This window comes from Tyto alba, unplaced genomic scaffold (assembly GCF_018691265.1).
Source record: "Tyto alba isolate M040663 unplaced genomic scaffold, T.alba_DEE_v4.0 Super-Scaffold_44, whole genome shotgun sequence".
NCBI classification, from domain to species: Eukaryota; Metazoa; Chordata; class Aves; order Strigiformes; family Tytonidae; genus Tyto; species Tyto alba.
In genome coordinates, this window is record NW_024881320.1 from 695582 (window position 1) to 717563 (window position 21982).

At 55.6% G+C, this 21982-nt stretch overlaps 1 protein-coding gene and 1 long non-coding RNA gene across 2 annotated transcripts in view; both read left to right on the top strand.

Moving 5' to 3' along the window:
- Positions 1-7621: 7621 nt before the first annotated feature.
- On the top strand, positions 7622-13367 carry LOC122154709. The gene is made up of 2 exons (XR_006166756.1): positions 7622-7718; positions 9760-13367. It is a non-coding gene; the product is annotated as an uncharacterized LOC122154709 (long non-coding RNA).
- Positions 13368-17352: 3985 nt separating this feature from the next.
- The window catches only part of MN1 (MN1 proto-oncogene, transcriptional regulator), a 40104-nt gene continuing 35474 nt past the window's right edge, over positions 17353-21982 (top strand). Inside the window, exon 1 of the mRNA XM_032992912.2 lies at positions 17353-20891. Within this exon, the coding sequence (XP_032848803.2) occupies positions 17447-20891 (3445 nt within the window). The 5' untranslated portion in view covers positions 17353-17446. The remainder of the gene's footprint in view (positions 20892-21982) is intronic.

Consider the following 21982-nt stretch of genomic DNA (forward strand, 5'->3'; position numbering starts at 1 on the left):
GGAATGTTTTCTGTCTTTTGCCTTAATGTGTGGACTGGGAAATGTCAGAGAAAAATCTGCTGAGGTTTGTGTTTAGGGATTTTGGGTGTGTTGGGTTTTTCCACCCTAACTCCTTCCTAAGTGCTCTCGGAGCAGTCTGAAAATGTCTCTGATAAGACAACTTCCACCGCTGGCAGGGGCGAACACGGTCAGGTCCTCAGCCATTCCCACCGTTCTGGGATTCCTGACTCCAGCATCATCCATTTCGCCACATCCATCACTGCCAAATCTGCGTTTCTAGGGGTGAGCACCCAGGCGTAAAGAGTAGTTGTTCTTCCTCTTCACTCTGGGGAGCAACTCTCCCACCATTTCTGTGAATAAATGAGGCCAGCTTCGCTTTTGTACGACGGTGCCGAGGGCACTGGGGTGAGCTTCCTGCAGGACTGAGTCTGCTCTCTGTGAAGACTGGTGGGACTTAGTGCCAGGTTACATGGGAGCTGTGTCATTTCTCCCCATTTTTAGCTGCTTTTTTTTTTTTAAAAAAAAAAAAAAAAAAAAAGGCAGAAAGGCAGGTGATACCCTTGTTCTCGTTGACAGCTGCTGTGTCTCCTGCAGTGAAATGAGGTGACACCATCTCTTCCTTTGGCCACTGCAGTTATTCGGCAGGGTCCAAGGTCAGGCACAGTTTGCACAGGGGGAACCACTGGCATCCAGCTCTCGTGCAGTTGGTAATAGATGCTTCTGGTCCGATGCTGATGCTTCATGTCTGCAATAACTACTAAAGCAACTGCAAAGCAGGAGAACTGAGTTAATGTTCTCATCAAATTCTTAATCAAAGTGAACACTGAGCCCCTCTGAACGTTACTTCAGTGGGGCCAGTCCTCAGTGTAAACAAGGGCTTTGGCAGAAAAGGCTGACATTATTTTGAACGTGCCCTTGCAAAACTGCTAGCTACATGCTGCCTTTGCTTACGGCTCTGGGCCTTGACCCTGACCTGGCACTGCAGTGAAAAACAGACATGGGAGGGACAGGGATGCGGGTGCGAAACACCAAGCTGACAAATTCTGAGCAAGAAAGCAAGCCCCCAGCATTTAATTAAACTTCAGGAGAAAACAGCTCCAAATGAGCTTCTGCCTTCTGGCTGCGGGTGCCCGGGAGCCAGACCTGGCTGCCCCTTCCCCGTGTCCCCACCTTCTGCACCCGAAGTCCATCAGCGCGCTGGCACGTCGTGCAGCCCTGCTTGCTCCTGGCCCTCGCAGGGTCCGACTGCGCCGGGCAGTTTAACCCGCGGTCACAGGCCAACGCAGACGTTTGAGCTGAGCTGCCTGTGTTTGCCTGAGGAATTGAGGGATGGCGCAGAAAACGTATTTTACACAGAGGAAATCGTGCCTGCCTGCTCACCCGCTCCGAAACTGCTGCTGGGGACCAGGCGAGAGCCGAGCCCCAGGCACCAGCACCAGGACTGGGGCCTTCGGGGCTGAACCCAGCCGGTGTATTTAAGCCATATGGGCACAGGGCTCAGTTTTTCCAGGGCAAAGGAGGTTTCTGCTGTTTCGGGGCTCCGGAGAGGAGCGGGGCTCTGAGCCCTCAGGAGGTGTGCCGGGAGCAGTGACAACTGCTGGGCTGGCGTCAGTGAGTCCCCCTTTAAAATGCATTTTATAAAGCTTTTTCCTGGGCACTGTGAACTTGTGCTTCAGAGGAAAATTTGGAGATTTGCTTGTATGAGGCAAGGCTCCTGGCTGGCCACCTCTGGAGGATGCAGCCCCCTGATTTTTGTTCTGATGTAGCAAAGCTCCTGAGAGCTAAGGGCAGGTATTGGAGCGCTTTTGTTTCTTCATCTGCTCACCTGTTTGTGTTAGAGGATCTTTTCTCAGTCACATGAACCAGCAACAGAGTCTTTGAGCAATTGCAAATGCTTCTAAAAGCTTCTAAAACTGTCGTTTAGCTTTGCATTAATTTTGGCTACCAGGAAAAAATAGAAACGTGCTAAAAGGATGAAATATAACTTAACAAAGGTGTCTATTTATAGCACGTCAACATGTTTTGTTTCTCTTATACACTTTTGTGTCATCTAGGGTCCTAAATAAACACATCTGAGAGCTACACAATAGACAAGGGAGGCGGGAGGAGGTTTCTGCGTGTGGGCATGTGCCAGCGTGGTAGCACGAGCGCAGGGGATGCTGGAATTGCAGAGGGACCTGGCCTGGCTGTTACAATTTACTGAGACGGTTGAAATTTCTCCAGTGATTTAATGAGGATTATTTAACCACATCCGAAATGCAGTTGTTCTGGCTGGACTCTCACAGGCCATGTGAAACACTCAGTATGAGGGGAGAAAATAGCTGTAAAGGATTTTGTGTTGCGTTTCCATGGTATTTCTAAAAACTGAAATTAATTCTTTTCCTGTTGTGCTTAAGCTACCACTCCACAGGGCAAAACCCTGCTCCAGAACAGTTCTGCAAGACTGAAAGACCAAATCCTGCCCCTGTCCCCCAAAATGGGAGTGGAACAGCCTCTCCAGAGAGGTTTGTGTGGGTCCCTTAGGTATTGGTGAACTGCGCTGAAGCTGTTTGTGTCCCGTGTTGGCCGCTGCAGCGATGAGCTGGCTGTCAGGACATCCCGAGCTGTTAGCTGCCGGCTTTGCTGCCGCGGCTGTGGGGTCGGGGCCGGCTGCTCCGCGCCAGCCGATCCGCGGCTCGGGGATGAGATATTTACAAATGCCTCTCTATTCAGTGAACAACAGGGTCAGACGCCAGAAGGTGACGGTCCGTTTGCAGGCGGAGGCGAAAGTTCCTGCTCACAGCGCAGCCCTCTTCCCGGCCCGGGGCCGCTCCTGTCGATGACACCGGTCTAAAGCGTTACCTTGCCACGTGCAGCTTCTGTTTTCTGGGGTGTTGGTGAATTTATAGTTTCACCACCTCAGCACGCTGCTATTATCTGCCAACATCCACCAGCAAAAGCAGAGGATTAATATTGCTCCTGTCACTCCAAACCTTCATGTTTGCAGCACCCGAACGTGTGGCTGGCAGCAGGCTGGCACCGACGCACCTCGGGACGGTCACTGGTGTCAAATGGGCAGATAAACTGGTGTCGGGCCTGGTGGTGATGTACAAGAGCTTCTCTTTCTTTGCTTTGCATTCTTTGAACCCCAGAGCTGCTGAGCAGCGTTACCTTCAGGCCTTATTCCTACTTTGTTTTTAACTGTGCCTGACAGATGGATTTTAACATTGTGACCTCTTCTCAAAGAGCTGGACTAAGTAAGTGTTCCACTTTAAATATTGAAAAGATACTGTTAGGCTTGTCAAGAAGAATAAAATAGCATTGTAATTTACAAGAAGCTTGCAACATATTTGCCACAGTGCTTAGCTCTGCAGGCACTGGCTGTGACACAGCACAGCAGCTCCTGGTGCTCTCCTGGGGTGAGAAGGCGTCAAAGGAGGAACAGATTTTGCTCAGGGTTAATTGAGGCAGGGTGCGGGATGCTGACTAAAGCCTGGGATCTGTGGGTGCGCCCTGACGAGGAGTTGGCACAGGGGGCTGAGCTGGAACCGCAGAGCAGAGCGGGGAGGTCCCCGGCGGTTTGTGCCCTTGGGGGGCTGCAGCCCCAGAGGCGCTGGGCTGGGCGTGTGGGCAGGAGGGTGGGTTCCTGCAGAACGAGCTGCTACAGAGCATCTGTGGGAATAAAGCCTTGTTTGTGTCAGGAAGCGTGTGGAGAGCTCCTGCCACGGGAACCGGCACCGCGGGCTGGAGGCACACGAGTCGTGTTGCTGTCACCCGTGCCCAAAGGACGCAGGAGCAAGCCAAGCCAGTCTTAAGTGACACTGCCCACCACGTGTTAAATTCTGATGCTGTCACCCTCACTTGACGGTTGTGATTTTAGAAGAAAGGCTGGTGGTTGCTTAGGTGTGCTTGGGGAGAGGTGTCGGTACCGGGGGGGGGGGGTGTGTGGTGCCCGTGGCTGCCAGCCAGGCTCAGTCCCACCATGAACAGCAGGAACGGCTCCTTGGGTGATGCCACACTCCTCCGGTCTCGGGTCCTTTTGTTTGCTGCCACTTTTTAACATTAACTCATCTCAGCATCTCCCTCCCGCCCCGTCCTGCCGAGCGGCTGCGCGCTGTCGGGGCGCCGTGCGGCCCTTTCCCGCTGCAGGGTTGCCTCTGCTGCACAGGGACGACCTTACGGACATCCTACGGACACCTCTGCTTCCCCGAGCCTCAGCGCACTCTGGGGGTGCCGCTCCTTTTTTTTGCCCCTCTTCTGACCCGACCCTAAAAAATATCATTTTGCATGTCCTGGCCACCCCAGGCGCAGAGAGCTCTGCAGAGCCCCTGGAGTGTGAGGGGAGCTGGGGGTGGGTATAGCACAGACCCCACACGGTTGCAGCAAGTTGGAAATACTGCACGTGGCTGGAGCCCTTGTCCCCAGGGCCATCCTGGGGGGGGGGGGGGACGGGGGGGCTGCTGCGGCGCTGCCCTGCCTGGGGCAGATGCAGGCGTGCGTGGGTGCCGGTGCCAGCCCTGTGGGGCTTCCCCTTCTGCACCTCCTGCTCTCAGCTGCTCCCATCCTATTTTTGGCTGAGAGGAAGAACTGGTGGCTGGTTTGTGGTTAGAGCAGTTGACATTTCGAGGTATCGCTAAATCATAATTGTTTGGTCGGAAGTGATTGAACATTAAAAACTAAATGCCCGTGTCGGTTACACTGGTGAACAGCACCCTTCTGCACGTGGCTGGTGTTCACCTCCGCAAAGGCGAGGGAGGGTTTGGACTTGGCTGATACATGGAAAAGCCTGGTGATGTTAAACCTGTGTTTTGTTCAATTGAGTGTTGGTGGACAAGGTCCTAATGGCTTTTATTTGCTGTCCCCTGTCAAATCTGTGGTGTGTGACTATCGATGCCTTTCACTGAAATGAGGAGGGTTTAGCTGCCCCGAGAGTGAAGCCTGTTGCTTCCCAGGCTTGTCCGTGCTTCGCTTGTCTGTCCTTCACCACTGTTGGGTGTCACTACCCGCCTGCATTTTGATTAGGGCAAAGCTCCTTAAGAAAACAGGCTAAAAAGTAACGTATTTGTTTAACTTAGTTTGCAATGTTCATGCGATTTTTTTTCAAAGGTATTTTATTTTCAAAAAGTTCCGTGTTCTCTATTTCGCAGATGCAACTCCCCCTTTCGTGGCGCAGAAGACCACCGAGGCCCCTTTGCTTCTTAATTTTGTAACCACACCACTAACGGCACTGCTACAGCTGCAGAGCCACCTAGTTTGTTGTTTCCTTTGCTGTCTGCTAAAACTTGCTATGGTGAAGAAGAAACAGCTCAGGTGTCAGTGGTGACAGGGCTATTTTGTTCGTGCTGTTTCCTGCCAGCATCAGCACCTCTGAAATGCTCTGTTACAGTCAGCACACACAAGATCAACCTTTAGTAGGGCAACATGTTAAAAGGGACAAAATTTTTATTTCATATCACTCATACACACAATTTAAACTTCCATCTTGGTCCCGTGGCTCCTGCAGTAATTATCTCCCTTCCCAGCCCCTACGATAAGGTGCTATCGGGTCGCAGCTGGAATAGGGGCTTAGGAGAAAATCAGAACACGGTCTCTGATCACCATAAACCCATCAGCAAAACCTTTCCCTCACATGTCTGATACTTTGCCAGCTTCCTGGAAAAGGATCCATAGCCAACATTAATTGGGGTGAAATGTTTGGTAATGGCTTGTTCTTTGAGACAAATACAGATTTACTGGAGGAAGTAAAAGAAAAGCCAGAGTTCCAGCTGAAGCACCCGGGGTACAGCAGCACGCAGCCGGGGAGCACTCCCAGGAGCTTTCCTAGCTTGTATTCATTTTGACACTGCATTTCAGTATATCCTTTCTATTTTAAAATTTGATTGCTGAAACTTTATACCAGTAAATAGTCTTTAGTTTGAAGCTGTGGGTAGCAGAATCAATATTTACAATATTCTGTTTATGAAGAAAATATTGTTTCTGTTTCTCCTTTCAAGACAGGAACAAACATGATATATTCCATGAGTTTCCAGCAACTGAAAGAAGTAAAATGTGAAGGTAAGCATTAGACAATTTCCTAATATGACTGCTGAAATGGTCATACATGACAGATACTTTTGAATGTCTCAGGATTGAGTATATTGCATACAAATAAACAAGCATTATCTATTTTTTCCAAATATCAATTAACATTAACGTTCGTTGCTGAAAGAGTAAACCTGATTTTTTTTTTTTTTTTTTTTTTTAGAAGAAACTGGTACAATTGGGTGAAATGTATTTGCTGATACAGAATTACAAAAATACGGGGTGTGGGTGTGTGTGAGTGTATGTATATATACATACACACGCACACACACACACACACCACTCCGTGAAGTTACCATTTTCCTGACTTGCCTTCGTGTGTTTTTAACTGTTACATTTATGAATACAGCATCTGTCATTAGTTTTTTTGTTGTAACTTTTCCTCTCTGCACGTGTTTGTATCAGAAATCAGAGCATGTGGAAGTCGGGCTGATCCAATTTTGAGACTGCATCATAAACTTTTAGCACAATAGAAAGAGATATAAATAGTATTCAGTCAATTAGAGCATCTTCTTATCTCAAAGGCATTTAAATTGTAACCAGGAAATACTAGCTCACTGCACATGATACATTTCTAATTGCTAGAAAACGTTTTAAACCCCTTTCAATATGTAGGTTTTAGGAAAAAGAGTCTCATGAGGACAGACTCCAGCATTTCCAAATAGTCAGGGCTGACAAAATGAAATACGGGCTGTAATTCTGCAACTTCTGCTAGATGATGAAAAATAACCGAGCGCTTGTTACAGTCTTCAAATTCAAACAAAGCCTTATCTATAGCGCCTTTTGCTCTATTATGCAGTATTTGTGTTGGTCAATTAGCTAAAGCGGGCATTTATTTCCACTTGCCATTAATTTGTAGACAATGGTGTCTCCCCAAGCTGACATTAGCTTTAGCCAGTGATGATGCATTGCCAAAGCTCAAGCCATCCCATTCCTTCTGACAGCATTCCTACGGCGGCCCCGACGCCCGGGGCTCGTCCTCGCCTGCGGAGAGCCAGGCGCTCCGGGGATCATCCCGTCCCCAGCTCCGTCGGGCGCCTCGGGATGTTCCGGTGGTTCTGAACTGCTGGTGCCCGGCACAGACCACCAGCCCCATCCCAACCCAGTCGCTCTGCTCTCTGTCGAAAGAGGATGTTTTGGCAGCTCACGGAACATTGACAGGCACAGCAAGTGCTTCGTGCAGCGGCCGAGGGGCCCAGCCCGGCGCCGGGTCCCACCGGGGCCGGGGACCCCCCCTCCGCGGCCGGGAGCCTTCCCGGGAGCTTTGTTTCTTCTGACGTAGGAATCTGTCATTTTCTACATGCCCGCATTTTGTAGCAATAACGTTTTTCCCAAGGGCCCTTTTTTCTAAGGAACTATACTAGAATTTACTTGAAAGACTTTTTCCATTTCAACATTTTTATTTGAACAAAACTTTTCAATAAACAATAAAACATAGTGGTAGTGATTGCTACCCTTTTGTTGACCACTTCAAAAATTTCAATGGCTGCTATTAGGGTTTTTGTATTAATCTGACAAAGAAATTTAATTACTTTTTTTTTTTTTTTTTTAAAGAGTCTTCAAAAATTAGAGCTGTTCTGAGATCCTGCACAAAGGACTTGGTCCCAACCAGCATGGTGCCAGAGAAAGCGAATGGCTTTCTGCAAAGACAGCTCAGGGTTAGTGCTGCTGGGCGAGGGGAGGCTCTCAGAGCTGATCCTCTGCCTCTCTGCTCATCTTCCACCCCCCGCCCTGGACAGGGCTCACGGATCGCTGCCGTAAAACTGAGGGCACTCCCATTCCATGCAAATTCACTATTTATGCCTCTGTCATTAATTAATCTTTCTATGAGTTTCCTTTTGGGAATGCCATTTCTCACATGGGCCATGGTGTGGGGGAAGAGCGAGCGTGTGTGCCTGAGAGTGCTGTGGTTTTATGGCAAAGTCTGAAACTTGGGGCTGTAACTGTGATTTCTTTATTATTATTATTCAGTGCATGCAATTCAATAGAATCTTCTCTTATTTAATTATGTCTCAACAGAGACATCAGAAAAATATTTTCTTTGTAGTTTTGTAACTCTTTTTATGAAAGACTTTCTGTTTGCTTGAATTTTTATGGAAAATGAATTTTAATCAACAGCAACTAACTGTCAAGACCATAGTGCTGCCCTGCAAGGTTTGACTCAGCCTTATTCACACTTGGGCTGGAAATGAACAGCTTTAAAGGAACTTGCCAAAGTAAGGAAAGCGTCCCTTTACATGAGGAAAAGAGGGTGGCTCTGAGCTCTGAGGAGAGGGGGAAATGAAATGGGGATTTTCCAGAGGACAGTGACTGCCATGCCGGTCATTTAGCCGCTGGGGATGTTTCATCCACTGCTACTCTTCACAGCCCCCTCTCCTCCTTGGTACCTGCTGTGGGCAGAATTCGATGTGCAAACCGTACCGAGAGCAAAGTTCTGGCACCTGCAATAATTTAAAAGAACAATATGTCAAACCCAGCTTTTGGAGGCATGCTTTCGGTGACTTCCACCCGAGGCACTGCCTACATGAGGACAAGCTGGACCCTTAATTTGACTTGAGTGAAATTCTGATAGTTCAAGTAGAGGCAGGATCCTGCATCACTGACGCTGCCTCTGTTTGAACAGCGGTCCTGGTGTTCCTGCCCTCTCCTCTGCAGGGCTGCACCTGAAGTGGTTATTTTAATGTATACACCCCCCAGGCCATAGAGACAGGAATGATTTGCTGGTGTAAGGGTATGTATTTTACATTTTGCTTTGCAATGCACTCTGCTGACAGAATCTGGAAGTCATTCTGATATTGCCCTATGCCTTATTTTCTGGTGCTTGTTCTTGTACTTGTTTTGATAGTAGTACTTATTCTGCCTTGTTGCTCTTTTCCCCCATTTTTCCTAGATATGCTCTATTTTCCCAAAACACAAACCTCAGCGTGCACCTGCACAGTCCTAGATGAGCTAGTGCTACCCTTTAGGTCAGAGATCTGCCTTCCCTGCTTCAGAGCACCCGTGCTCTCATTGCTATAAGCACATTAGACTCAGATTTAATTTTAAAACTTTATTTCCTCAGGTTAGAGACATGTTTCTTTCTAGAACCCCATCTACATTTTTTCTTTAATTTTTCTCTCTAAAATTATATGACTCTCTGTTTTAGATTTACATATCCAAGACTTAAGAAATTCAAGGTATTTGCTGAATTTTAACTTTGCAATGTTTCTCCAATCCCAGTTAAAATCTTGATATGCTAATTTAACAAATTTCCTAATTTTAAAAGCTTGGGTTCAGCACCCTGTAGAACAGTACCTAATGCTGTTGCTTCTTTTGCAACAGGCTCTCTCTCTCTCTTGTTTCTTATGGCCAAAGAACTGCAGTCCAAGGTAAATTAAGGGAACATGATTATAAGGACTTCTGAAAGATCCAGTAGTCACCAGCTAAACCGTATCATAAAAGGAACTGAGCTATGCCAACAAGCGAAGTCCCTGAAAAAGCCTGGAAGCAAATGGCTATAATTAAAACCTGAAAGCAACGACTTCATAAAGAAGTAAACGAAGAGGCGGGCTTTTTGTAAACGATGATCAAAAAAGTGTTCTGGGTTGTGAGACCCTCATTTCAAATGTATTCATTAAATAATATTTGAATCATTTAACAGTTTGAACTCTACAGCACTGCTAATATCTTCAGGGGATTTTTTTTTTTTTTTCCTTCCAGTAACAAAGAAGTCTTTGTTCCTGCTCTATGCTTGGGCTGTGCCTTGGATATTAGTTGGAAACCCGATAGCCTGACATCGCTAGAAGTCTGCGAGTACAATGTGAGTCGTCTGCAACCGGGATTAAATCAGGCCTTTTGTACGGAGATGCTGAGGGGCCATGCGATCTCGGAGCAGCGATGCTTATGGAAGGCAGGAGATTTTTAACCCTTTGTGCCCGTGGAGGGGAGCCGGGAGGGGGGGGGTGTTGCTGCTGTGAGCGTTTGCAGGGGAGGCGGCAGCTGGTGCAGCCAGGGCTGCTGCGTGTGCCCGCTGCTGGCGCGCCCGGGTCATTCCTGTCGAAAAAGCAAATGATGCTTCGCACGGAGCAGATGAAATCCAGCCCCGTGCGAAGGCCCAGGTGGAGCTGGGATCCCCGGCCGGGGGGATGCACAGGCACCTCCCAGCCCTGCCCAGTGCCCCCGGGGCTGGCCCAGCGCTCCCTGCCCGCGGGGCAGCTCTTCACCAGTCCCTGGGGGCAGAGACGCTTCAGTTTTTTAAACTGGACAAATCAGGACTAGGAGCCAAGGTTCACCGACGGCTCAGAGACGTGAGTTGTTCTGTGAAATCTCGTGAAGTAGCATGAAAAATACAGGAGTATCTTTATTTGCCTGGTGGGTTTGAATTCTGGGCACCACGTTCTCAAGCGTTCCTCTCCCCCAAGGGATGTGCAGCCGAGACCGGGAGGTTGGGACCCTCACAGAGGGAGCACCGGGGACAAGAGCGTTACCAAAGACCCCAAGGGCGGGCGGTGGGAAGGCACGGGCAGCGTTCAGTGGGCCCCAAATGACACCGAAAAGTGGGGGATGCTCACGTGTGGGAGCTTCTCCAGAGGAGAGGCCAATCTGGTCCACACTGGGTTTGTTCCTATGAAGCAGCGACGTCCAAAACCGCATCCACCAGCCCCCGCTGCCCCCCCCCCCCCCGGCACGGTCCCGCTCTGCCTGGGCAGGATGTCGCTGCCTTGCAAGCGGCAGAAGGGAAGGACTTGCAAACGCAGCGCGTAAAATGCCACAGGATTTCAGGACGTAAAAAGGAAGCACTAAGGTGAACACTCATGAAGCTAATGCTTAGGGAAAATTAAGTCATCAGGACTTTACAAAATAGCCTCTGGTTCACAATAGTTCAATTTATAAGATGATGAAAAATGAATTAACTTTAGTGGTTTGCTGGCATCGCCCACAGTGAGCTAGACTTTCCAGATGCTCGAAGATCGTTCCTGCTCCACCAAGCTTCCACAAATTCCCACCTGGTTCAAGTTTAAGAAAACAACAGAACAAAGTCAATCATACAAACTCCATCATAAACTACCAAGGAGAGTTAAATACTGATTATCCATATAGAGGGGTACTATTTTTTATTTATGTCTCACTGAGTTATTTTAGGAAATATAAAACTTTTACTGTTCCTGCATTCAAACTAATTCTTTTGTGCTGTATATATGATCTAATTTCTTTTTTTTCTTCTCCCCACCCCCAGTCAAATGTGTAACCCTATGGTTTGTGTTTCAGAGATGGGAATTTGAAGGGAAAAAAAAGCCCAAGAGGTCTACTGTAGTACAAGTATCATAGGCAGGAAAATTTGCTTTAGCATTTCCTAGCGTTTACACTAACCATACAATCTCAATGTTGTATTATGTTAGCACTATCCTGTTTTTTTAGTGATCTAAATTAGAAAAAATTATATGTGTTCAACATGTGAACCTAAGTGCCCCATACGCTGTAAAGGTTTTCACCTAACTGACATAAATGGGACCCAATATACTTAACCGATGCAAAAAAGCTGTTTGATTGCAGCAATGGACAAGCATACCAACACTGTAAAAATATCATGATCCATACTGAGGTACCTGGAGAACCAAACAGGAAAAACATACAGCTTAAGGTTGAAGAGGTGTAAAGAAACTAAACCAGCCAGCCAACCTTGCAGAAGAAACAAACAGGAAAATCCTTGTGAAGGGCTGAGTTCCGAAATCGCTGCGGATCTCTGTGGGAAACGACTGGAACAGTTTTAGTCCCTTAATTCTTATTATTCAGTTATGCATTTTTTCAAATGGGAAACCATCAAGTGTCTAAAGGAATTTCGTTCAAACTTTCCAGAAAACAACATGGTTGGCAAAACTAAGCATGAAATATTTACATTGGCAAGGCAAACTTTTCAGAAATTCTGAATGCAAATCAGGTTTTTCAGATGAAATTGTCTTTAATCTCAATTACAAAATAGTCACCTCCAGACATCCAAGTAGGGAAGGACAAGAAGCGATGGAGGAGGTCGGCCCCCCCGACACCTTTTCAGCATGACGCCCCGTGCCGCCCGGCTCGGGAGGCCAGTGGTGTGACAGCCCCCGTTGCCAGACCCCTGGGACCCGGCTCAGCCCCCCCGGAGCCCGACCCCCCTGCGACACAGCCCTTCGCCCACGGCCGGGGCGGCCGCTGTGGGCACAGCCCGTGCCGGGCCTGGGGACCTGCACCCCTGCCAGCACAGAGCACTTCTGCACCCAAACCTCCTCACCCTTCCCAGGAGCTGGAGCAGGGCCACACAAACAAACAAACACATCTCCTCCAGAGGAATCCCTTCCTCATGATCCTGCTCCGCATTCGCTGCAATGTCGAGCTCATCTGATGATTTTACACGTTTGTCTGAGTCCATCCAGTCACTGTGTTCGCTCTAATTTTGAGAGGGAGGGGGATGCAATAGTTTCCTTAACTGTTCCGGGCAGAAATGTTGAAAATCTTCCCAATAATGTCAGCCACCAGACTTAGAGACCTGTCCTTCAAAATATTCAAGTTCCTTTCACTGAATATCCCTGCTAGGAGCAGAAATCACTGCCAAGAGAAACCTATCAGCTTTTTTGCAAAGTAACTGTTGGGTGCCCATGCTCTAAAGACAGGACTCGTCACTTTGGCTGGTACGTGACGTGTAGCGGCAACCAAATGCTTTTTTGTATTGTTCCAGATGGCTGCGCTACCGAACACTGTAGAGGTTATTTAGTGGCTAAAATTTATATACCTGAAGCCTGACATATTAATGAAATGGCATCTTTATAGAGCTGGGGGTATAAAAACCACAGAAAAGAAAGATGTGGTTTTGCTCGATGGAAGGGTTTAAAAGGCTTCTTGCTATTGACTAGCTGGGCTGAAGTTTTTTCTAGCATACGGGCTTGTTTTGTACAGTTTATGTGGTGGTTTCTTCGTTAGATTCTCAGTGGTAATGAGCCCACACAGTTGATTGCTGCAGGGAGAAAAAAATCATTCTGAATAGGTTTGCTGAATAATTATGAACTGAGCTGAACTCTTACATTTGCTTACTAATTGTATGGTTCGTGATGTTTTATGTATGATGCATTCATTTTGTTAAAAAGGAATTTTTTTTTTTTTTGCTGAGCAGCAACTTTTCTCAGTGCAAGTTAAACTGGCACAGTGGAAAGAGCTGAATTCAAGTCTGATGAATTGATGTTGTTTGAATTATTTTTTAAAAAACATCGGCCCCACCATTTGGTTTTCAGAGCTTGCAATATGAAACCCAAAATTGTGCTATTGTCTTGAGAGTCGAAATAAATGAATCCCCTCAATTTTGGATTTGGCAGGAGCAATTACTATTGTTAATTTAGAAAATAATCCCCTGCAGCTACAACTATTTAAATAATGCCTTTCCCTACTTCCCCCAAGATGACCAAAACCCAAAGACTGAAAGTAAAAATATGTTTTATAAAATATACTTTTCACTAGTCAGTACAGTTTGAGAGAGGCTTCCTTCTGCTTGGCTGGGCGACCGTCACCCTTTGCGACCGAAGTGCTGCCGACAGTGCTGGTCGCGGGCCAGGGACCCTCCGGGCAGCACTCCCCAGCACGGCACTGGGAAGTGCACGGCAGGTTGGCAGCCCCAGAACACTCTCCAAGTTAGAAACTGGGGTTGAGCCGCCATCCGACAGTTAACAAATGGTGAACGTTTACACCACGAGCCTGTGCAACGTGACAGCTAGTGCAGGACCTTGCCATTTCAGCCAACTCACTGGTTTTACTGCCAATGTATGTGGGCTGATATTATTTCCATATTGGCCATCGGCCAGTTATATGCTACTCCTGAGCTGCCGCTGGATGAGGGCAGCGCTGCCGGCGTGTTACCCTCCTGAAACTTTCAGCCTTGAAATTTGCTCCCGGGAGGCAGCGGTGCCCGGGCTGGCAGTGGAGGAACAGAAGAGCTTCTGGTGCAGCCGGCGGGGAGGGAGCGAGCGGCTGGCCCGGGCAGGGACCCCGCGGCTCCTGCTCGTGGGCATGGGCCAGGGAGGAGGATTAACACTCGCCCAAAAGCATTTGAGATGGTCAGCCCGTGGACCAAGGAAGGCTCCATCCCTCTAGTTTTATTCTCCTTCACGGCACCATTCTGTTGTTCCAGGGAGACCGTGCTTGTTCTGTTTGAGGAACAAACGGATTCTGAATCATCTGGGAAAGACAAGGTCAATCTGAATCAGTAAAAATCTGTCTTTTCTGAAGCATTTGGCCCCTTCCATGGAAGCCAAAGTTACAGGAGGTGCCTGTGAAAGGCATGACCAGCCAGAGCGCCTCGAACCTTGTTGTCTGATTCTCTATTCGCAGGACAGGCATTAAAATGCCGATATTGTTTTGGTTTGCAATGCTCTTACTTGTTCTATTGCACTTACTGTTTTGATTGGCACTCTTAAAATTAATCCAGCTTTTTTCCTTTTCAAAAAATTATGCATTTTTTAAATCTGTTGCCATTTTGGCCAGAAAAGTACTGGATAAGAAGTGAATGCTACTTTACACAACGAATTATTACCATTTCAATGAAGTAACAAGTGAAGAGCTGAGTGCGTGCCAGGCCCGTGCACAGGGACGAGCTGGGGTCCCACTTCTCCCGGCCGTACCTTCGTGTCCCCATGGGCTTCCCCTGGCAGCCACAACCCGGCCCTTGGCAGCCCTGCTGCCCTTACTGCCCGGAAAACTTCTCCTAGGGAGTGAAAGCCAAAGCATATCAGTGCCACTCCTGTGAGGTACAAACCTCCAAAAATTCCATTATGTGACAGAGGACAGAGGAACCGCTTCCAGGGGAACACTAACAGACAAGTCTCCTCAGCGAACGTGTCCTCCTTGTCCTGCGTTCACAGTGTCAACCTGCCGTGAGCTGTGTGCCCAGCGCCCGTACCCCACGCTTTCTGTGCTGCGAGCAGCCCCTCGCCCGACCCCAGCTTCAGCAGAGTGCTTAACAGTTATATCGGACTCTAAACTGTTGAATTTCTGTGTTTCAAGAGGGAGCCCGAGGCGTCGCGGCAGCTGCCGGGCACACGGCCTGGAGCAAGGGGCGTCGTGTGCTTCAGGGTTCTTTGCTGGGATGCGGTCTGGGGGTTGGCTGTGCGTGGAAGGAGCGGTTCTGGGGGTGCTGGGACGGGCTGCAGGCGGGCGAGCCCTCCGGCTTTCCCTCTCCAGCCAGCCTGGAGCGCTGTGGAGTGAGCAGAGCCGAGCCCCGACGGCGGGGTCGGGTTGGTGGCGTTAATTGTTAATCACCGTCCTGCCCAGGTGCGCCAAGCCCCCCGGGAAAGGCGCTCGCCTCCGGGCCGGAGCCGTTCTACAGCAGCACAAGGGGCGGGAGGGGGCCCTGGGGGGGGCTGACCCCGTGGCCCGGGCTCCCCCCACAGAGCTGCCCCCGGCGAAGAGCTGGCGGTTCCCGGGGGCGGTGGGCTGCCCGCCCGCGGCCCCCGGAACCCGGCAGGAGGGGCCGGGGAGGGTCACCGCGGGCGGGCGGTGCCGGTGCCCCGAGACGGGCACCGGGCGGGTAGTTCCGGCGCCTCCACTGAGCTCCGCCGCCCCCCGGGACCCGGCCCCGTCCTTCCGCGGGGGGGGTGTGTGTGGGGGGTCGGGCTGCGTGCTGCCCGGTTGCCCGCCGTCGGGGGGAAACGGACCGGCCGTCTGTCCGCCCGGCGGGGTCTGCGGCAGGGCCGGGCCGGGCCGCGCTGAGCCTGCGGGGCGGGCGCCAGGGGGCGCTGTGCCCGTTCGGAAGAGCCGGCTCCGACGGCGCGCACGCAGGCGCAGAGGGAGGCGCGGCCGGGGCGGGGCGGGGCGGGGGGGGGGGGGGGGGGGGGGGGGGGGAGCCCCGGAGCCCGCGGCCGTCCCTGCCCGCAGCCGCGGGGTGCGGAGCGGAGCGGGGTGCGGGGCAGCGGCCGGGCGGCGCAGCCGTCGGACCGGAGCGCTGCCGCTCCGCGGGGACTGGGGCGCAGGGGCCGGCGGCTCCCGCCCTCCCTCCCTCCCTCCCTCCGTAGCCACCGTTCCCGTAGCGAACGAGCGAGACTTTCCCTTTATTCCTTTGTGCCGCTGACGGGCCGCGCGTACTTCATTTTATGCCCTGGTGCCAGCCCCGCACCCCGGGCCCTGCGCTCTCCCCCCCCCCCCCCCCCCCCCCCCCCCCCCCCGGCCCTTGTCACTTCGCTAAGTAATAATTTCCATGTCCAATTCCATTTCTTCTCTAGTTCTGAAATCTCCAAGCCATCAGCAAGGAGGATAGTTCACATGAAAACTAATTACACAAAATCAATATTTAATCACAGCGCGGCATCCTGATCCTGCAGAAAAAAATCCCTTTAAAACTCCTGCCATATACAAATACTTCTCGGCCGCTTATTTATAGATCTCTTTTTTTTTTTTTTTTTTTTTTTTGGTGGGAGTAATTTTCATTTATATTTTTTTAAACTATCGACATGTGCGAGCTGCGAGCACCTGAAGTGCCTTATCCTGCCGGCCGTTTTTAACCCCCGGAGCTGATGGATGCGTTTCCCTCCGGCGCGACCGGGCTCTGACACCCTCCGCTCCCGCTGAGCAAAGCGGGGCTGCGCGGCTGCGGCCGCCGGCCCGGGCGGACCCGACGGGGCGCGCCGCTGGGGCCGGGGCTGCGGGGCCGCTCGGTGCCCCAGCCCGCGAGTGCCGGGGGAGGCGCGGGGACCGGCAGTTGGGGAGCGCGGGGCCGGCCGTGCCTGGCGGGCGGCGCGGGTGCCCCGGTCCCGCCGAGTCGGTTCCAGCCCCGGTGCCCCCCCTCCCCGTCCCGGGACCCCACCGCCCCGCGCTCCGTGCGCCGCGGGAGCAGCGGCACCGCCGGGCACGGGGCGCGGAGCGGGGCGGGCGGGGCGCGGGGCCGGGCGGCGCGGCGGAGCCACCTTAACGGCGAGCCCCGCCCCGGGCCGCGCCGCGCTCATTGGCGCAGCCCCGATGGCTGAAATTCATCGCTGAAATGCAAAACTTGTTGCTGCTCCGCCAGCGCCGGGTGAGAGCGAGGGACGCGCCGGGGAGCGCGGCGCAGCCCTCCCAGCGCCCGCACGCAGCGCCGGCCCCGCCGCCCGCCCCGGCCCCGGCCCCGGAGCCCTGCGAGCCGCGGGCAGCGCACGGCGGGCCGGCGATGCGGCGCGCAGCTCCCGGGCGCCGGAGCCTATGAGCGGCGGCGCGCCGCCCCGTCGGCTCTCGGGCAGCGCAGCGGCGGGCGGCAGCGAGCGGCGAGCCGCCGGGGTGAGCGCGGGCGGGCGGCCGGTGCCGGCGGCGCGGCAGGATGTGAGCGGGGCGGCCGAGCGGCGGCGGCGGCGGGGAGCGGGACGGCGGAGCGGCGCGGAGCGGCGCGGAGCGGCCATGCCCTTCTGAGGAGCCGCGCAGCATGTTCGGGCTGGAGCAGTTCGAGCCGCAGAGCAGCAGCCGGAGCGGCGGGCAGGCGGAGCGGGGCTTCGGCCAGCCCGGACTGAGCATGAGCGCGCACTTCAAGGCGCCGGCCTTCCCCGGCGGCGGCCCGGCGGCGGCGGCGGCGGTGGACCCGGCCCTGGGCGCGCTGGGCGAGCCGCCCCTCCTGGGCATGAACATGAGCCTGGCCGGGGACGCCTACGGCTTCCCGGGCCGCGGCCCCGCCGAGCTGCACGGCGGCGGCATGCAACCGCCGGTGCACGGCTTCTTCGGCGGGCAGCAGCCGCACGGCGGCCACGGCGGCGCCCACCACCCCCACCAGCACCCCCCGCACTTCGGCGGCAACTTCGGGCCCGACCCCGGCGCCTCCTGCGTGCACGGCGGCCGGCTGCTGGGCTACAGCGGCGCGCTGGGCGGCCAGACGGCGTTCGCCGACGGCTACGAGCACATGGCCGAGAGCCAGGGCGGCGAGGGCTTCGGGCAGCAGCGCGCCGGGACCCTGCCCGACTTCCAGCACCACAGCGCTGGCGCCTCCAGCCACGCCGTGCCGGCGCCCTGCCTGCCCCTCGACCAGTCCCCCAACCGCGCCGCCTCCTTCCACGGGCTGCCGGCGGCCGGCTCCTCCGAGCCCCACGGCCTGGAGCAGCGGCGGCTGCCGGCGCAGGGCGGCGTGGACTCGCTGGAATACAATTACCCCGGCGACGGCCCCGCCGGCCACTTCGAGCTGCCCGTCTTCTCGCCGTCGGAGCCCGAGGGGCAGCTGCCGCAGCACTACGGCGGCGGGCGGCAGGTGCCGGGGGGCGGCAGCTTCGCCGGGGCGCCCGCCCTGCCCCGGGCGCCCGGCATGGCCGTGGCCAAGGCGCACCCGCCGCAGCAGCACGGGGTCTTCTTCGAGCGCTTCGGGGGAGCGCGGAAGATGTCCGCCAGCCTGGAGCCGGGGGCCAGCGCCAGGCACCCGCTGATGCAGCAGCAGCAGCCGCCGCCGCCGCCGCCGCAGCAGCCGCCGGGCTTGCTGGCCAGACAGAACTCCTGCCCGCCAGCCATCCCTAGGCAACCGCAAACAGAAGCCAACGCTCCCAACCCCAACCTGCAGGACAATGGGCCCATAATGCAGAACCAGCATGCACAGTTTGAATACCCTATTCACAGACTGGAGAACAGGAATATGCATCCCTACGCCGACCCCGTGTTTAATATGCAGCACCCTCCTCCGCAGCAGCCACCAAATCAAAGACTGCAGCACTTCGATGCCCCCTACGTGAGCGTCGCCAAGAGGCCGCGGTTCGACTTCCCCGGCAACCCCGGCGTCGAGCGCTGCGCCTCCTGGGCCGGCGGCATGCACGGCCCCGCCATGGAGAGCCACCTCTCCCCGACGGCCTACCCCGGCCTGCCGGGCGAGTTCACCCCGCCGGCGCCCGAGGCCTTTGGGGCCCCGCTGCCGCACGGTGGCCCCGAGCACCCGGCGCTGGCGCAGCGCCAGAACGCGGCCCTGGTGATGAAGCAGATGGCCTCCCGCAGCCAGCAGCGCCTGCGGCCGCCCAGCCTGCAGCAGCTGGGCCACCACGGTGAGGTGGGCCCGCCCGGCGGCCTGCCCCCGCCCGCCTTCGAGCGGGAGCCGGGCGGCGGCGGCGGCCGCGGCTTCGACCCGCCGACGCCGCACATGGCCCCCGACGGCGCCTGGTTCGCGGGGCCGCCGCCGCCCGGCGAGCTGCTGCCGCGGCGCATGGCGGCGCCGGGGCTGCCGGCCGAGGCCGCCCCTCACGAGCTGGGCCTGCAGCCGGGCGGTGCCGCCGTGCTCTTCCGGCCGGGCGCCGGCGGGCTGGGGCTGCAGGAGCCGCTGCGGATGGCGGGCGAGGGGCCGGCGCAGGCCTTGCCCTCGCCCGGCGTCCACCCGCCCTTCGCGCCCGCCATGGGCGGCCTCTCGCAGCTGCAGTCGCCGGGCGGCGGCGTGGCGCTGCCCAGCGCTCCCGCCGAGCGCCGCGGCCCCGCCGACTTCGCCGCCCAGCCGGGCTTCCCCTTCGCGGCGGCGGCGCGGCAGCCGGCGGCCCACGGGGCCGCGCCCGCCCTCAGCGCCTCGCCGGGGGCTTACCCGCCGCCCCCGCCCGAGTTCCCCCCGCCGCCCCCGCCGCGGCCCGCCGCCAGCAAGCTGGGCGCCCTCTCGCTGGGCTCCTTCAGCAAGCCGGCCAGCAAGGACAACGTCTTCGGGCAGAGCTGCCTGGCCGCCCTCTCTACCGCCTGCCAGAACATGATCGCCAGCCTGGGCGCCCCCAACCTCAACGTCACCTTCAACAAGAAGAGCCCGGCCGAGGCCAAGCGCAAGCTCAGCCAGGCCGAGCCCGACCCGCCGCCGCCCGCCGCCCCGGACTACTTCCCGGCGGGGCCGGCGGCGGGCGCGGGCGGCGCGGGCAAGGCGGTGGGCGCTGCCCCGCTGCTGCCTGCCGAGAGCAGCCTCTCGCCCGGTTACGCGCTGGAGCCGGCGGCGGGCGGCGAGGGGAAGGCGGGCGGCGGGCGGGGGCGGGGCCGCCGGAAACGGGACAGCGGGCACGTCAGCCCCGGCACCTTCTTCGAGAAGTTCTCGGCCGCGGAGGGCGGCGGGGCCGGCGTCAGCCCGGGGCAGCCGGCGGTGCCGGCGGCGGCGGGGGGCCCGCCGGGGGCTGCGGGCGCGGAGCGTGGCGGGGGCACCCCCCACGACAAGCCCCTGACCTCGCCCTCCTGGGGCAAGGGCGGTGAGCTGCTGCTGGGGGAGCAGCCTGACCTGATGTCCTCCCTGGACAGCGGCATCCAGAGCGTGACCAAGTCGGACGGCAGCTCCCCGCACGTGGACTTTCCCGACGAGGTCAGCACCAGCTACGGCAACGAGGATGAGGTGTCCTCCAGCTCTGACAACGCCGCCTCCAAGCCCACCCGCAGCCCGCTGCTGGGTGGCTCGCCCAAGCTGCCCCGCGGGGAGCACGCACTTCTCAACGGACAGAAGCCCCTGGCCCTCGGCCTCCTCAGTACGTCTACCTCGACCCCCGACAGCTACGGGCTCAGCACCACGGCGGGCGCCCACCCCGGCACGCCGAGCATGGAGCAGGTGCGGACCCCCACGAGCACCTCGGCCCAGGACGAGATCCACCCCCTGGAGATCCTGCAGGCGCAGATCCAGCTCCAGCGGCAGCAGTTCAGCATCTCGGAAGACCAGCCCTTGGGGCTGAAGAGCAAGAAGGGGGAGTGCGCGGGGCAGAACGGGGACAGTGACCTGGGCAGCTGCTGCTCGGAGGGTGTCAAGGGCGCCATGAGCACCATCGACCTGGACTCCCTGATGGCGGAGCACAACTCCACCTGGTACCTGCCCGGCGAGAAGGCCCTGATGGAGGGGCAGGAGGAGGACAAGCCCATGGCGCCCTGGGAGAAGCCCAAGCCCCCGAACCCCAGCAAAGAAGGTATCGGTCGTCCCGCGCGGGTGCTGGCCCACGGAGGGGGGGTGGTGGGCTGCTGGGGGACGGGGACACCGGGCACCCGCTGGCCCTGGACCCGCTCCGCCTCTGGTGCTGACCTCAGTGGGTGCTGGGTGCCTTCCCGCCCTGGGCTGGGGCTGCGGGATGCCGGGCGGCTCTGCCGGGGCGGCTGGCGGTGGGGATGAAGCGCCGGCTGAGGGCTGGCCCCGCGGCAATCCCCGACACCAGCCCCATCCCCATCGTGCTGCCCGGGGAGCGGCCCCCGAGGGCTGCAGCAGCCAGGGCTGGCGTGGGGGTCTCCGGGGGGGGTGCTGAGCAGAGGGGCTCCCGGCGGAGCCCCAGCCGTTCTCCTGGCCGTGGCGTGCTGAGGAGGGGGGGCTGCAGCCTGGGGTGCCGGGGAGGGGGGGTCCTCGCAGAGCCCTCCTGGGCTGCCGGGCGTGGGATGTCGGGGAGGGGGCTCCCACAGAGCCCCACAGGGCGTGGGGTGCCACGGAGGGGGCTCCTGCAGAGCCCCGGAGCCAGCCGATCGTCCAGCCATTTCTCCCAAACTGTTACAGGGATTTTTCTAAACCTCGAAAACACGTTAGTGGTGCTGTCCCTCTGATTCCAGGTATTTCCCTACCAGCAGTACAATACTGAACCAAAAGGCTCTTAACGTTTTTTGGTTTTGTTTTTTTTTTTTTTCCTTTAATAGAAAGGCAATTTAAAATAAGGCTCTGGGTCTGCGGGTATAAAACTCGTTTAGTTGACAGATGTTTAATTTCTACATTAGTTGTCATTTTTGATCCTTCCCCATGTCCAGAGGGCATCATAATTCCCCAAGCTCGGGAAAAAATATTTTAATGGAAAGCCCTCTATTATAAAAGCTGCTTAAGATAAAGATGATTATAGATTCAATTGGTTTCTATTTTATCTTATCAAAGGCATATTTTCCAAGCTGCCCGACCCTGTGTGTGAATATTACAATAGATGCACGTGCACGTACCTGCTGTATGAATGCACGCGGGCAATTTTTTTGATGAGCTATAAGTACACGTGTGTATTTTTCGCAATATAAACTCATTATTTGTGCCGAG